Source organism: Arvicola amphibius, chromosome 18, assembly GCF_903992535.2.
Source record: "Arvicola amphibius chromosome 18, mArvAmp1.2, whole genome shotgun sequence".
In the NCBI taxonomy this organism is placed as follows: Eukaryota; Metazoa; Chordata; class Mammalia; order Rodentia; family Cricetidae; genus Arvicola; species Arvicola amphibius.
The window spans coordinates 28,754,290-28,768,214 of record NC_052064.1 but is presented as its reverse complement, the minus strand read 5'-3'; the positions used below and the strand labels follow the sequence as shown (position 1 = coordinate 28,768,214).

General features: G+C 47.5%; 1 protein-coding gene across 3 annotated transcripts in view; it reads left to right on the top strand.

Moving 5' to 3' along the window:
- Positions 1-13,925, top strand: part of Ankrd44 (ankyrin repeat domain 44) — a 220,552-nt gene that overhangs the window by 120,558 nt on the left and 86,069 nt on the right. For all 3 annotated transcript variants that reach the window (XM_038315493.1, XM_038315491.1, XM_038315492.2), the window contains exons 4-8: positions 1,182-1,252; positions 7,677-7,877; positions 8,224-8,311; positions 11,453-11,595; positions 12,348-12,560. In XM_038315493.1, coding sequence (XP_038171421.1) covers positions 1,182-1,252; positions 7,677-7,877; positions 8,224-8,311; positions 11,453-11,595; positions 12,348-12,560 — 716 coding nt within the window. The remainder of the gene's footprint in view (positions 1-1,181; positions 1,253-7,676; positions 7,878-8,223; positions 8,312-11,452; positions 11,596-12,347; positions 12,561-13,925) is intronic.

The window sequence follows — 13,925 nt, the reverse complement described above, 5'->3', positions numbered from 1 at the left end:
AATCTTCAGTCTTTGTCCCTAAATCCACATCTTTCCCATCCACTTCACTTCAGAGCATTTAATGCGGGCTTCTCATTCTAGAGTGGTCTCCATGCAGCTACATAGACAGCTTTCAACCCCTTTAGACAAGATGGAGTCTGTAAAATCAACTTTCAAGGTTTTAACATGGTTTAAAATTAAGTGCATTCGTTGCTCTCAACCTCCACAGCCTGTTACAATAACCTTGGGCTGTTAAAAAATAAAAGTGTCTGATGACACCTCAAAGTGAAGAATTGAGAGGGGCGGTACCCCTTTGCGGGGTTAGGCTGTTTTCTCTGATGAATGCTGTTGCCGGTTTTGTTCTCAGCTAAAGTAAAATACTCTGGGTTCTGTGACTCATTGTTTCTTTTTGTCTGTGGCTTAACCAGTAGCTCACATTTACCCGCAAAAGCTCCTGCTCCCTTTCTAGAAGTCTCTGTGTTTCCCCTCTGTTTTCTGCTCGACTCATTCCCTTAGCTTTTGTCCCCAAGGCACCTACCTCCTCTTTCCTCCCATTTCCCTGCCCTCCTAGTTTCTGATATCCACCCCTCCTCTCCACCCTCATGAGCTTCTTCGCCATCCTAAGACCCAAATGGGCGCCTCTTACCCATCGTGGATGCCTTCTCCTCCTTCCCGTCACAGTCCTTTTATAAAACAATCTCTCACTGACAGGAGGGTTTATCTAATCCTTGAACCAAAGACTTGTGTAGGGTGTCTCCGTTGTTCAGATCTATCTTCGGCGGCCTTGCTCCCACGGGAAGCTGTGGGAATGTCAAGGGAGCAAGGTGTGTCCTGTTTCCTAGAATCCCATTCATCTGCAGGTTCAGCTCAGTGCCGTGACTTCAACGGAGTGTGAAGCATGTCTCTCAGTGTGAGCCAGCCGTCTGCTCCACGGCACGAAGAAGTTGTGAACAGTCTGCACAGGTTTCCTGTCTGAAAACATCATGGGATATGGACTCCTGTGTCAAAGGACCTGGCTAGTACCCAGGGATACTTGGGATGCCAGGGAAGATAGATTTCTGGTGGTCCCTTTATCCTGTATAAAATCTTGTCAAATCAGAATTGATGCAAGGAAAAGAAGGTTCGCTGGTTATCCCAGGCAGATAGGAGCGGCACACAGCCCTTGACTCTGCTATGCCCTAACTTGTGCTGTTTGGTTGCAGGAGCTCGCGTAAATGCCAAGGACAACATGTGGCTGACCCCTCTGCACCGCGCCGTCGCCTCCAGAAGTGAAGTGAGTGATCCTCTCATTTAGTCTAACACCTACTACCATCTGCAGAAAGAGAATTCTTTCTACGGAGGACCCTCAAGGGTGGATAAAGCCTTTTACTTCTAGCGGAAGAGAGTTACCCCCGTGGGCAGCTTTCGTGTGTCTTGCTTATGTCGGACATGGCCCAGTAAGAGCGTCTTAGGGTTTTTATTGTTGCCACAAAACACCGCGACGAAAAAGCAAGTTGGGGAGGGAAGGGTTTAGTTGGCTTACATTTCCACATTGCTGTTCCTCACTGAAGGAAGTCAGAACAGGAACTCAATCAGGAGTTGCTCCTGGAGGCAAGAGCTGTTGCAGAGGTCATGGAGGGGAGCTGCTTAGGCCGGTAAGGCTTGTTTCTTTTGGTTTGCACAGCCTGCTTTCTTATAGAAGCCGGGACCACTAGCCCAGGGATGGCCCCACCCACAATGAGCTGGCCCCTCCCCATTGATCACTAATTGAGAAAATGCCTTTCAGTTGGATCTCCTGGAGGCATCTCCTCGAATGAGGCTCCTTCCTGTGGGTTGACTCTGGCTTGTGTCAAACTGACACACAAAACCAGCCAGTACTACAAGGCATCTTGGTCAGCCAAGTTGGGTATAGAACCTTGATTACAGTGTGATTTCAGCCTGGAATGGAAGGAACACAGAAAACAGATCCACACAATGCCAGCTTGGGATTGGGGGAGCGAGCGAGCGAGCAAGCTTGCTGGAGCCTGGCACATCACCCCGGGAGGGGGGGGATGTCAGCTAATCTAGTCTTTAAAGGATAAGCAGAGCCCAGCAGGCCAGGAGAAGGAGGAGGGAGGACCAGTGCAGAGGATCCGCATGTGAGAGGAGATGAGGCAGGGGCATGCACCCAAGTCAGGTGGAGGCTCCTGGAGCAGAGAGAGTAGCGCAGAGTTGGTCAGATCCGTGGGCTGCCAGAGAAACTAACATCCAGCGAGCAGTTGGCAGGGGTCTCAGCAGACTGTTCCTCAGAGAGACCAGCATGGCGGCAGGGTGAAGACGGTTCTGCATGCGGGAGTTCAGGTGGGCTGGCTGACAAGAGGCCAAGAGAAATAGGAGAAGGGGTGAGGTGAGGCGGGGGAGGAACCAGTCATTTCCGAGATAGTTCAAGGCAAACTTGACAGGGTTTTGGCACCGTAGGAGAACAAAGTGGGGGAAAGCTGGCAGGTGGTGAGTGATGCCCTTGGCTGAGCAGGTGCTGGTGGGATAGGATGGGAGGGGGTGGAGCTAGCTTGTTCTTTTCAAGATACAGTCTGGGAAATACCTCCCCTGGAATGTAAGCTCTATGGGGGCAGGAAGCTTCTTTACTTACCTATTTCCTTCTGCTATGGATCCCAAACCTAAAATGTTCTAGAAATAGATTGAGCATGGTGCTCAAACCCTCGTTTGTTGTTGCATGCCGGAAACACGTGACGATAGCAAATGAGTTATCACTATTTCTATAAGCCTGGACCTCAGGGATAACGAGGAGGATCGTGGAAACCATGGGAAAATGGATCAGTTGGTTCATGGAGAGGCTAATGCCGAGAAAGGGAAGGCCATTGTGGGAGCAGGGCTGGGAGGGAACCCAGCGAATATCAGCCTGGCCAGAGAGGGCACGAGGGTCTTTCCTCAAAGGCACTGAGCATTGTGAGAGTAGATTTGTTCGGTGGAGCTGCCCCTCCGGCTCTGGAAGAGGTGATGTTCTCCAGGGACGCTGAGGAGCAAGGTGGTGAGCCTACTCACAGGGCGGCATTGGTGCCTGCCTTGCTGTTTCTCTTTGGTGAATTCCAGAATGTACTCAGTCTGTGGCAGCTTAGTACTCGCTGTCTTCCTTGTTGTTCTGGGTGTATGGAGTTGTTTTAAAGGGAGTCGGCTGTATTCTCTTTCCAAATAGCCAACATGGAAGGAGGGACATAAAAAATCCTGGATACCTCGTTCCAGTACTGGAGGCTTGCTTGATAGCTCCGTGTTGCATTTCTGTACCTGGGAGAAACAGGCATAGTGCCTGGTCGAGGCAGGACACTGACCTCAGGAGATCAGCTTCTTCACAGGGGACTCCTCCATAGGCTAAATTTTAAGATAACTTAATCCTTAGTACATTTATTGTCTTTTGAAATATATGTATACATAGAGTCTTTTGTCCCTTACCTAGAATGAAGTCTCTTTAGTTAAATGAATTTAGACACTGTCTCTATATCATGTGCTGTGTATGTTGATGGGGTTACAAAGGAAATATCACCTGTGGTCCCCAGCTTTAGGGAGAGAGGGACACACAACACATGGTTTCAGTACCCCATGACCTTGTTAATTAATCACCCCTATGAAAGCTTCGATCCTACAAACATCTGTTTGCCACCACCCACCGGGGCACTGCCACCATGTGTCTCGATGTGTCTGAGCCCAGTCTGACTAATGACGGGTTGTTCAGTTCTTAAACTTCTGTGTCGATGAAAGGCACTTGGTCCTTCCTCAACCAACTAGCAAGGTTTTCTGGGTAAAGAGAAAAAATTGCCTGAGGATGACTCTCGCTGGGGCTTGGGGGTGGACAAAATGTAAACTCACGAAAGACAATGACTTTATGGCTTCCGCCACAGCTGCGGAGTTTCTAAGTAAAAACTGGAATCTCTGAGTCTGTCAGTAGAGTCGACTTGGCCTCACTCATCCTGGTGCCATGGAAATCCTAAATTCAGCCTCATTTTTACTTTTTAATTTGGCCCTCTTGTTATTCTTTTTTGCCTCCCCTTACTAATTATTGGGGGAAGGGGAGTGGGCCTAAGGGGAAATGACGGGGGTGTTTGGTTTGGTTTTTAGTACAGTTAGCATTTGCTAATGAGGATGCAAGTTTCAGTATGAAGTAACACATGCATCCGTTTCTCAGACTGAGATGGTTCACAGGTGTGTAATAAAAACAAATTCTTCACTGAAAAGCTTCTAACCTCTGTAGCATCCCCAACGTCATGGCCCGGCATATCTGGGTATCTCAGGAGCAAAACAATTCAAAACCAAAGAACATTGTCTCTGTGTCTGCTCCCTAATGGGCCAGTGGCCACACTTTTTTTTTTTTGCTAGCTTTTCCCAAGAAATGAAGTGACTTTAACTTAAACATTGGGGAGATTCACTTTGTAACAGTGGCCAAGAGAACTAAGCAAGACTTGAGGATCCCGGAGAGAATATTCTGAAAGCTGCCAATGATTCCATCTGGTTTCTCCTGCCCAGTGTGTTCCTCTTGATTTTTTTGCTTTGTTTTCTGGGCTAGAGAGCTTGCGAAGAACAGAATTAAATGTGTGCAAGTCTGGAGTTGAACATGGAAGAATGCAGTTTGTTTGTTGAGGCCCACCGGGCGGTAGGCACTGCCAGCCATGCTGTGGGGTCTTTCAGCGAACGCACATCGTAGCCTCTGAGGTTGGGATGTTTGTGGCCTGAGATGGCCTGGGTATGAATGTGCCTGGCATCTCACAAGTTCTCCTGCTGTGCTGAGCTGAGCGGCCCTTAAAGGCCATTGCTGAACTTCTCATTTTCCTCTTCTAGAGACTATGTTTGGGTTAGAAAAGTTTAAATTGTTCACATCTTGTCTTTGGGGTGTTAGATTGAGGACATTGTGCTTTTCTTTTTTTTTCTTTTCTTTTTTTTTTTTTAAAGATCTATTTATTTATTATGTATACAGTGTTCTCTGCCTGCAGGCCAGAAGAGGGCACCGGATCCCATTATGAATGGTTGTGAGCCACCATGTGGTTGCTGGAGATTGAACTCAGGACCTCTGGAAGAGCAGCCAGTGCTCTTAACCTCTGAGTCATCTCTCCAGTCTGTGTTTTTCTAACTGTTGCCATTCTGAGAATTTATTGTGCATTTACTGTGTGCTAAAGACCATCTGAGCATAAATCTACTTTAACCTCTGAGCCTCGGACATTGTGGTATTGGCCGTACACACTTAGGAAGTTAAGTCTGGACAAAGGGTGTCACAGCCAATACACGGAGAAGAGTGTGGCCCGGACACTCCTTGCTTACACACCGGGCTCTGCTGCCTGCCTCTGATTATATAAACACTCCTGGATACTGTTTCAACCAGCCAACATCTGGTTTGCCTTTCTGCAGGAAAACTCTGCCTTTGGGAATAAAATTCTCTAGGGTTTGAATGTTTTGTACTCTACTTCCTGGAATGTAGATGGGTTATACTCAGATTTAGTGAGGATCATTAAGTCTTCAGGGGTGCTTGCTAAAAGATATTGTTCTAGAATTCTCCCCAGTGGTTCTGCTGGAGCTGGTGGTTGGGCCTAGAAATCTTCATCTTATAAAGAAAATTCTGATGCATGCCTAACTACGAGCCCAAGACTGGATACTGGGAATACTTTAAAAGAAGCTTACATACTGTTTTAAGTTAGTTATAGCCCAAGACTGGAAACTGGGAATATTTTAAAAGAAGCTTACATACTGTTTTAAGTTAGTTATTTGATAACTTTATATACTCTTCCCCCACCTTTATAAAAACTCTTCCTCCTGCCTTTATGAACCCTGGCTTCTCCCTACCTGTTCATTTTTCATATTCATTGCTTCCGGTCTTCCTTTGTGACCCATTTAGTTTAATGGGGTGTCCTCTGTGTAACCATTGACTCGGAACTTTTCCATCGGGGCTGAGTGGCAGCGGGCACACAATTGAAGGCAGTGGCCCCCTCTTTCCCTCCATTTATCAGCTGAAACTAGTTCAGCAGTGAGCTGTCCATGTCAGGGTCATTTCTGGGCCCATTCTGGGGCAGATCCAGCATAGCCATTCACAGCTGTTGAGGGTACATGATTGCAATGACTGTATGTTGTTCAGGTGGAAGTTTGCCGTCTGTCTTCTGGCCCTTTGGTCCTTTCCACCCCATCTTCTGGGGTGTCTCTTGAGCTTTGGAGGGGATGCTATAATATCTTGTTTAGGGATGATCCCCCAACCCTCATTATTTTCATCCCCTTCTGCAGCCGCGAGTCTCTGTATTTACTGACGCTCTGGTTAATGCTGAGAGTGGTAATTGTCAGTGGGCGTAAATCTATGTTTTAAAAGTGGTTCCGCACGTTGTCGATTTAGTTAAACAATAGAATTGAATCCCCCTCTAGGGCCTGTGACCTACTACTACCATGGGCTTTTGGGTGGGGCTTATAGTTCTTAGTATGGAGGTGAAGAGAGGACCTCAAATCCAGTCAGGGAGATGTTGGTTACTTCCATAACGGCCATTCCATTACTGTGCACGTGGGCACATCTTGCCTGGCAGGTTGGTATCATAGTCCTTAGGACTCCCTGCACAGCCCCTACCAGCTCTGTGAAAGCTAACCAGCAGGGGGATTGTCAGCTCACTATGAATACTTCTGTGCTTGTCTTTCCTGACTTTCAAAGACGAGGTTTTGTGAATAATGCCCCCTAGAATACTCTCCTATCCCCAAGTCGCCAGTGAACACCTTTGTACTGCAGGTTTAAAGAATAGCTATACGCTAATAATAATCATAACAATAGGAAGTGTTTTAGTTTGGTGATGGATACTTCTAGAAGAATAATCCCACTAATTGAGCAAATTGTCTCAGCAGCAATTTATACGGTGACAGAACATGAAATTGCTGTAATCACTGTGGGATAAAGGCCCTGATGGATTACAGTACTATGGTATAAGCCTTCAGGATTCCTGCGTGGCCTCAGGAGCGTGAGCCTATAGCACAGCAACGACTTGGCTGCTTTGTGCCAGATCTTGTTGACAGACTTCATTTGTGATCACATCCCTGTGTTTATGCCACCGAAGCTCCCGAGTGCAGTGTGTGCAAGGCACCAGCTATGCTCTGCAGAGGACACAGAGAGTTGTCGAAGACCAGAGTCTGATCTCAGGCAGCTTGCAATCCATCAAGTTTGGCGTTGCTTGCACCTGCAGAAAGTATTTCTGATTTTAAACCTCACTTGTCTCCAGTGACTTGAGGACAGTTTGAGTACGGCGCATACTTGAGAGTAACGTGAGCTTTCAGAAGCCTTGAGAGAAATCGAATAGCTTCATACTCAGGTGTGGCGGCTTGTGCCTGTAATTGTAGCGCTTGGGAATCCGAGCCCCGAGAGCCACAGCTCAATAAACAAACAAACAAAAATAAAAAGAAACAACAGTAAGCTCACGAAAGAACAATGGAATGCCTGTTAGATTGAACAATAAGTTAATAATTTCATCTCATTTTTGTTTTAGTTGCCTCTTACATTTCGCGAAAGTTCCAGGTTGTTACACACTGGAAACAATACTAAAAATTTTTCTTTGAGACTAGATGCCATGATGGTCTCGAATTTGGGATGGTTTTTCTCCTGCTTCTGAGAACTGTCCTCTCTCGCTCCAGTTCCTGCATCCCGAGAAGCCCTTAGACATAGGACCCACTTATCGGGCATTTGCCAGTGACTTCGCGGACTGTTTCTGTTGCAGGAGGCGGTGCAGGTATTGATCAAACATTCGGCCGACGTCAACGCGAGGGACAAGAACTGGCAGACCCCCCTCCACGTGGCAGCAGCCAATAAGGCTGTCAAGTGTGCCGAAGTGATCATCCCACTGCTGAGCAGTGTTAATGTCTCTGACCGAGGTGGGCGCACGGCCCTGCACCACGCAGCTCTCAATGGGCACATGGAGGTGAGTGTTCTCTGCAGTGGGAGCTGGGACACACTACTCAGACTCTGTTAGCCACAGGTGGAGCCATTGTGATTGCTGAGACTTTATGTGAGTATCAGTGTAATAGAGGAATGTCACTTAGGCAGTTCAATCCATCCTCAAATTCAATGAATTTAAAAGTAGATCGTCCTATCAGTCTCCTTTTTGACACATGTGGCAGGGCCGCCTATGACATCATCTTTCTTGTCTGAATCCCTGACTTGCCCTTAGGTTGATGCTAATTTGGTTTAGACTACACGCAGGCAGCAAGGAGCTCCTTGTGGTCACAGAGGGAACGCTTGGTCTCACTGTTTCTTTTATCTTTCAGATGGTCAATTTGCTCCTGGCCAAAGGGGCAAACATCAACGCATTTGACAAGAAGGACCGGCGCGCTCTCCACTGGGCAGCGTACATGGGTGAGGAGTCTGTGTGTTAGAAACAAAGTGCGGGGGGTCTCTACTAGCCCAGGGGTAGGGCAAGTGCCTGGGTTTGATCCCCAGCATATCACACAACAACTAACAGCCTCCGGCAGATGTCCTGAACTACAGACGCCACAGGCCCTTGTTGACCATGTACGCGTCCTTGGAGAAGTCTGACTGAGGGGTTGGCTTCCATTTGAATGAAGATTTGGCCCGATTTCCTGGCATCTGTAAAAGGCTCCAGTTGGCTAGTCGCCTTGTTGGAGGCTTATTTCTCCCCCAAAGAGAGGGAGGATGAGTCACGGTCTGGACCTCTCAGAAGATCCTTCACCCTAGATTAGAAAGCAACACACTTCGCCTATGTGCTCGCTTGTTATGACATCAAATCAAGTGTTGAGGAAAGAAAGACTGGTTAACAGCGTGAGGACACCGTGCTCTCTGTCTCTGCACGTCTAAGTATTTTTGAAAGAAACAACAGGAAGGAAGAAAAGAAAGGAAAGTTTCCTGGCTCCTTTGTAGGTGGAGTCCCCTTAGATTGGGCTTCTGCTATGGCGGGCTCAAAGGGGAGGCCCACAGGCCTCTTCAGCCACTCTCCTCTGCTGGAGATGAAGAATTAGTGCGTATCTCTGTTTTTGTCCCTTTCTTTTTTCTTTTTTTTTAAGAATACTATTTGAATTTTAATAAAAAAATATATAACATGGACATAAAATATAAATGCATAGAAATGAAACAGATTATTAAGTATACCAGTGTCATGGAACAGCATTTAGTTTTTAATGGCTGTGAGCCAGTATGTGGTTGCTGGGAATTGAACTCAAGACCTCTGGAAGAGCAGCCAGTGCTCTAAACCACTGAGCCATCTCTCCAGCCCCTCATCTTTTTCCTTTGATGGGCGCAAAGACCTTGGACAAGGGATAGCCCTCCCAGTTTACTCTCAAGGCAGACATGAGACATGAAGAACAAGGATTCTTCTGTGTGGTTCTGCTTGGAGGAGAGCCTGCTATTAGAAGAGAAAACAGGGATTTATCAGATGAGCTGCACACAAGCTGAGACCCACCCAGGGGATATTGTTTCGGTAAATCCCAGAGGATCCACACAAGGGGACAGAGCAGGGAGCATAGCAATGGTGTCCATGTGTGTCTATAAACAACAAGGGCTGTGCCATGCTAAGGGGAGAGATACATCAAAGAGAATACAGAGACGCATCCTCTTCTGGATGTATGTATAGAATATAATAATATGCATAATGTTTCCCATTGCCATAGAAACTGCTACACAGTGAAGGGGAATCTGAAAAATACTGAACTATTAGATGGTAACATTTCAGCGGCTGACTTCTTTTTTCGAGCATTTTTGCCTGTTTGAGTCCGTTTGACAAACAGACATGTCTTTTATCATTTCAAAAATTGCTGGCAGGGAGAGGGGGAGTGGGAGGAGTGGGAGGGAAATGGGAGGAGGAGAGGAGGTGGAAATTTTTAATAAATAAAAAGCAAACAAAAACAAACAAAAAAATTGCTGGCGGCGGTGGTGGTGCATGCCTTTAATCCCAGCACTCAGGAGGCAGAGGCAGGCGGATCTCTGTGAGTTCGAGGCCAGCCTGGTCTACAAGAGCTAGTTCCAGGACAGGCTCCAAAGCTACAGAGAGACCCTGTCTTGAAAGGAAAAATAATGAAAATCATTTCCAAATTTAACATTATTTGTGTGTGTGTGGGGGGAGAAGAGTATATTGGGGTAAAGAATAAAGCAAACCACACCTCTACAGATTTCTGAATGAATTCTTAAGACTTACAGCCCTCGAGAATCCTAAAAGCTTGTAAGAATTAACTCTTTGTGTAGCAAAAGACCTTGAACTGCTCCTCCTAGCTGCCTAGTGCTGGAGTTACAGGTGTGTGCCTTTCTTTCTTTCTTTCTTTCTTTCTTTCTTTCTTGAGTATCACAGACCGTTGAGTTGGCTAAAAGCAACCAGACGTTTAGGTGAAATGGATACTGAGCTTGTCAAAAAATACAGGGGCTTCAGGCTTAAGCTTTGTGTGTATGTGGTTAACATATTTTGGTGACTTGAAAAGTCAAATCATTATTACTCTTGTCATGAGGATGCAAACAGGAAAGCATAAAAGTAGCTGACAATTCTTAGGAGATAATGGCATAAAATTTGGGGCAAGTAGCTTGAGATAGCACCGCCAGCAGTTGAAAATATTTTGTTCTATATACAAGTTTTTGTAGATAAGGAATCAACTTTTGATAAAGCAAGATCATACACCCCACCCACGCCTATCCCCCACCCCCTCTCTTACAAGGTTTGGGTCCCGCAGTCAGTATTTGTCTCCCGCCCTTCAGTTAGCTGCAGTGTTCGTGACAATGAATTTAAACCCGGAATGATCTTCAATTATAAAATAAAGGCCAAACTCATTTATCATAGTGAATGAGGGAACAGAGTTTAAACGCCCACAACAGTTGAGATCAGGAGGGTTTTCTATTTACTAAATAATTTATGGGAGTTATTTTACATGGAAACGTAAGAAGTGGCCTTTTTTTATGGGTTAAAACCCAACACGGCAATGGCAGTTTCAGATTTGACCGTAATCTGAGAGTATTCTGATTTTTTTCTTTATTTAGTTTCTAAACTGAATTGTTGTTGTTGGGCTTTTCTGGCGAGGAGCGGGAATGGGTTTCGTTTTAACACCCCCTTTGTTACCGTTTCTATTTTGAGGCAGGGGCTTGCTAAGCCATCTAGGCTGGCCTGGGATTCACGCTGTCTTTGAGCCTGTAACTTGCTTCCCTCAGTCTCCCAGCTGCTGGGATTACACACTCAGCTGCAGGACCACTTAAAAAAGGCTGCGGTCCTCATGTGTCCTCGCTCTTGGGTTCTTCTTGTTGTCACGGCGAGCAACCGCCGCCTTTGCTACGTCTCATTCAAGCCTTACTGACCCATCCCTTTCCTTCCCGTGGGATGTACAATAATGGCCGGCACAGGGCTGGTCCTCAGGATCTGCTCATTGACTATTTTCCACGGGGCGAGTTGGATCGGGGAAAATACTGGCAGTAAAAAGAAGCTATTAACGATCTTTGGGGGGGCACAGCGAGTTGTCAAATTGCTTTCTAAGGGTTCCCGATGTTTTCTCGGCTGTGTTTGCCCAGGCCATCTGGACGTCGTGGCACTGCTGATTAACCACGGCGCTGAAGTCACTTGCAAGGACAAGAAGGGCTACACCCCTCTGCACGCCGCAGCCTCCAATGGGCAGATCAACGTGGTCAAACACCTCCTGAACCTGGGGGTGGAGGTAAGCCCCCACGGCTGCACGGCTGCTGCTCGGCTCGCATCTTTCTTCACGCTCTCCTCTCCGAAACGAAATCCTGTTTGCATTTTATTCAAGTGGAGGAAAACGTATTCCCTTGGGTCCTGTATTCCCTTTTATGTGGGCTGATAAATTATAATGGGGGCATTGATTAAGTAGCAGGAAATCAGAAACAGACTGTATACACAGAGACATATATAAGCCTTCGCTCTGCAGGAGGAGCAGCTGGTGAGGTGGCCTAACAGTGGCAAGCACACCTCCGTTCCTCACGAGGTGCCAGGCTCCAGAATGAAAACAGAATTGATTCTGAGCCTGACTCGAGGGCGTGGTGGCCACAAGCTACCTCTCCTGTTCACCCCGTCCCCTCTTTTCATGGCCACTGTTCCTGAGCCCATGACTTTGGCGTTTGCTCTTTTCTTTTCTGTCATTTTGAAAGTGTCTTTGCCTTCCGTCTTATTTGTCCTTCTCTAGCTGAGAAAACCCGCTCCACGGTCATTTGAACCTCTAATACCTCATGGGTCATTTTTTTGTCATATTCAACTTTTCCTGTCTCTTCTGGGGGTGGAGGGAGAGACGGGCGCTCTTGGGATACCCACTGGGGAGCAAGTGAGCTGTGGATAACCACCCCGATGGGTGGGCATTTCCTTTCTCCCGCCAGAGCCACTAGGTCTTTTGTGACCAACGGAGTAAACTGGCTCCGGTGATTTTTAACTGTCCCGGTGTTGGATGCTTTGCAGATCGACGAAGTCAATGTCTACGGAAACACAGCTCTGCACATTGCCTGCTACAACGGCCAGGACGCTGTGGTCAACGAGCTCATCGACTACGGTGCTAACGTGAACCAGCCCAACAATGGCGGCTTCACCCCTCTGCACTTCGCGGCGGCGTCCACTCATGGCGCTCTGTGCCTGGAGCTGTTGGTCAACAACGGGGCCGATGTGAACATTCAGGTAGGGCGGCGCTCGGTCTCCCGGCCTCAAACACCTCCGCGCCGGGACTCGGGGTGGCGGCGCTCGGTCTCCGCGCTGAGCCTCTGTACGGCCGCGCTCCGTCTCCCGGCCTCAAACACCTCCGCGCTGAGCCTCTGAGCTGCAGAAATCGTTGTCTGCTATGCTGTGCTTTCGTGAATTGGAAGCACTTTGAGTCACAGACTTAACCTGGGTTGAGATGCTGTGGAAATTGCTAGGTTGCCTCTCCGGTGTGATGGTGCCAGCATGTAGGCACCAAGGCTCCAATCCCCTCTCCTTTGTGGGTTCATGGATGCTCAGGTGAATGTCGGGTCTGAAAGGTGCTATCCCAGCCCATAGTTTAACACAGACAGCCATGGTTAACTGGCCGGGCAGAGCTGCTGAGAACATGGAGAAATGGCTAACTCATGATTGCTCCCAAGCCCAGCATGGCCTTCCGATGCTTCCCTCCAGCAAGCTGTAAGCAGTGGTTCCAGGGATGGACCATTGACCGGGTTGCCCTGGGCATCCCTTCAGCCACTGAGTTGACTAAGGATCGCCCTGTTCTTTATTTGACAGTGAGGGAGAGCTTGAAGATGAGCTGTGATCTCGAACCATTACAGGTTCACAATCCAGGAGCTAAGACACACACAGAGCTAGGAGGCCAGAGAAGATGCCACCAGTGCCAAGAGAACAGAGCGATAAAGCTTTGCAAAGTAGATGATGCACCTGTTAGCTTGTTTCTTGTCTGAGGATTAAAAACAAAACAAAACAAAAAACAACCACCACCACCATCAACAACAAAAACCTTGAGTTTATTTTTGAGCTGAGAAGATTATAAATTGAGAGGAGCCACAGAAATAATTCGAGAGAGGACATTGCCAGCAGAGAACGCTGTGAGCAAGGGAGGGAGGAGCCGTGAGCTTATCGGCTCACCATGGTGACTGATGGAGGAAGCCTGTGCATCTGTGCCTTCAACGTTGTTCGCCATCAGGGTTGTACTGAAACACCCTTGCCCCATAGTGGAATATTCTGAGCAGTGCCCTCCTCCGTCCCCTTACTACTAAGCACCATGTATAGAATGTGTAGAATATGGGGCCGGGAAACACCAGAAAGCACCCTTACAGCTAAGACAGGCGCACAAGAGGCTAAACAACCAACATCTTGAGGACGGTGGGCATCTGTGGAGCTTTGAAAGGAAGGTGATGGAATTAGATACAGACACTGTCTTGGCAACCCTTTACTGAATTGATTTACAGGTTGCCTGAGGCTCCCTATCCTCTGAAAATGCCTCCTAGAGCTCTCAGTGTGTCTGATGCCCAGAATTACAGACGGATGTTCCCAACATGCTTTGCGATATTCTTCCAT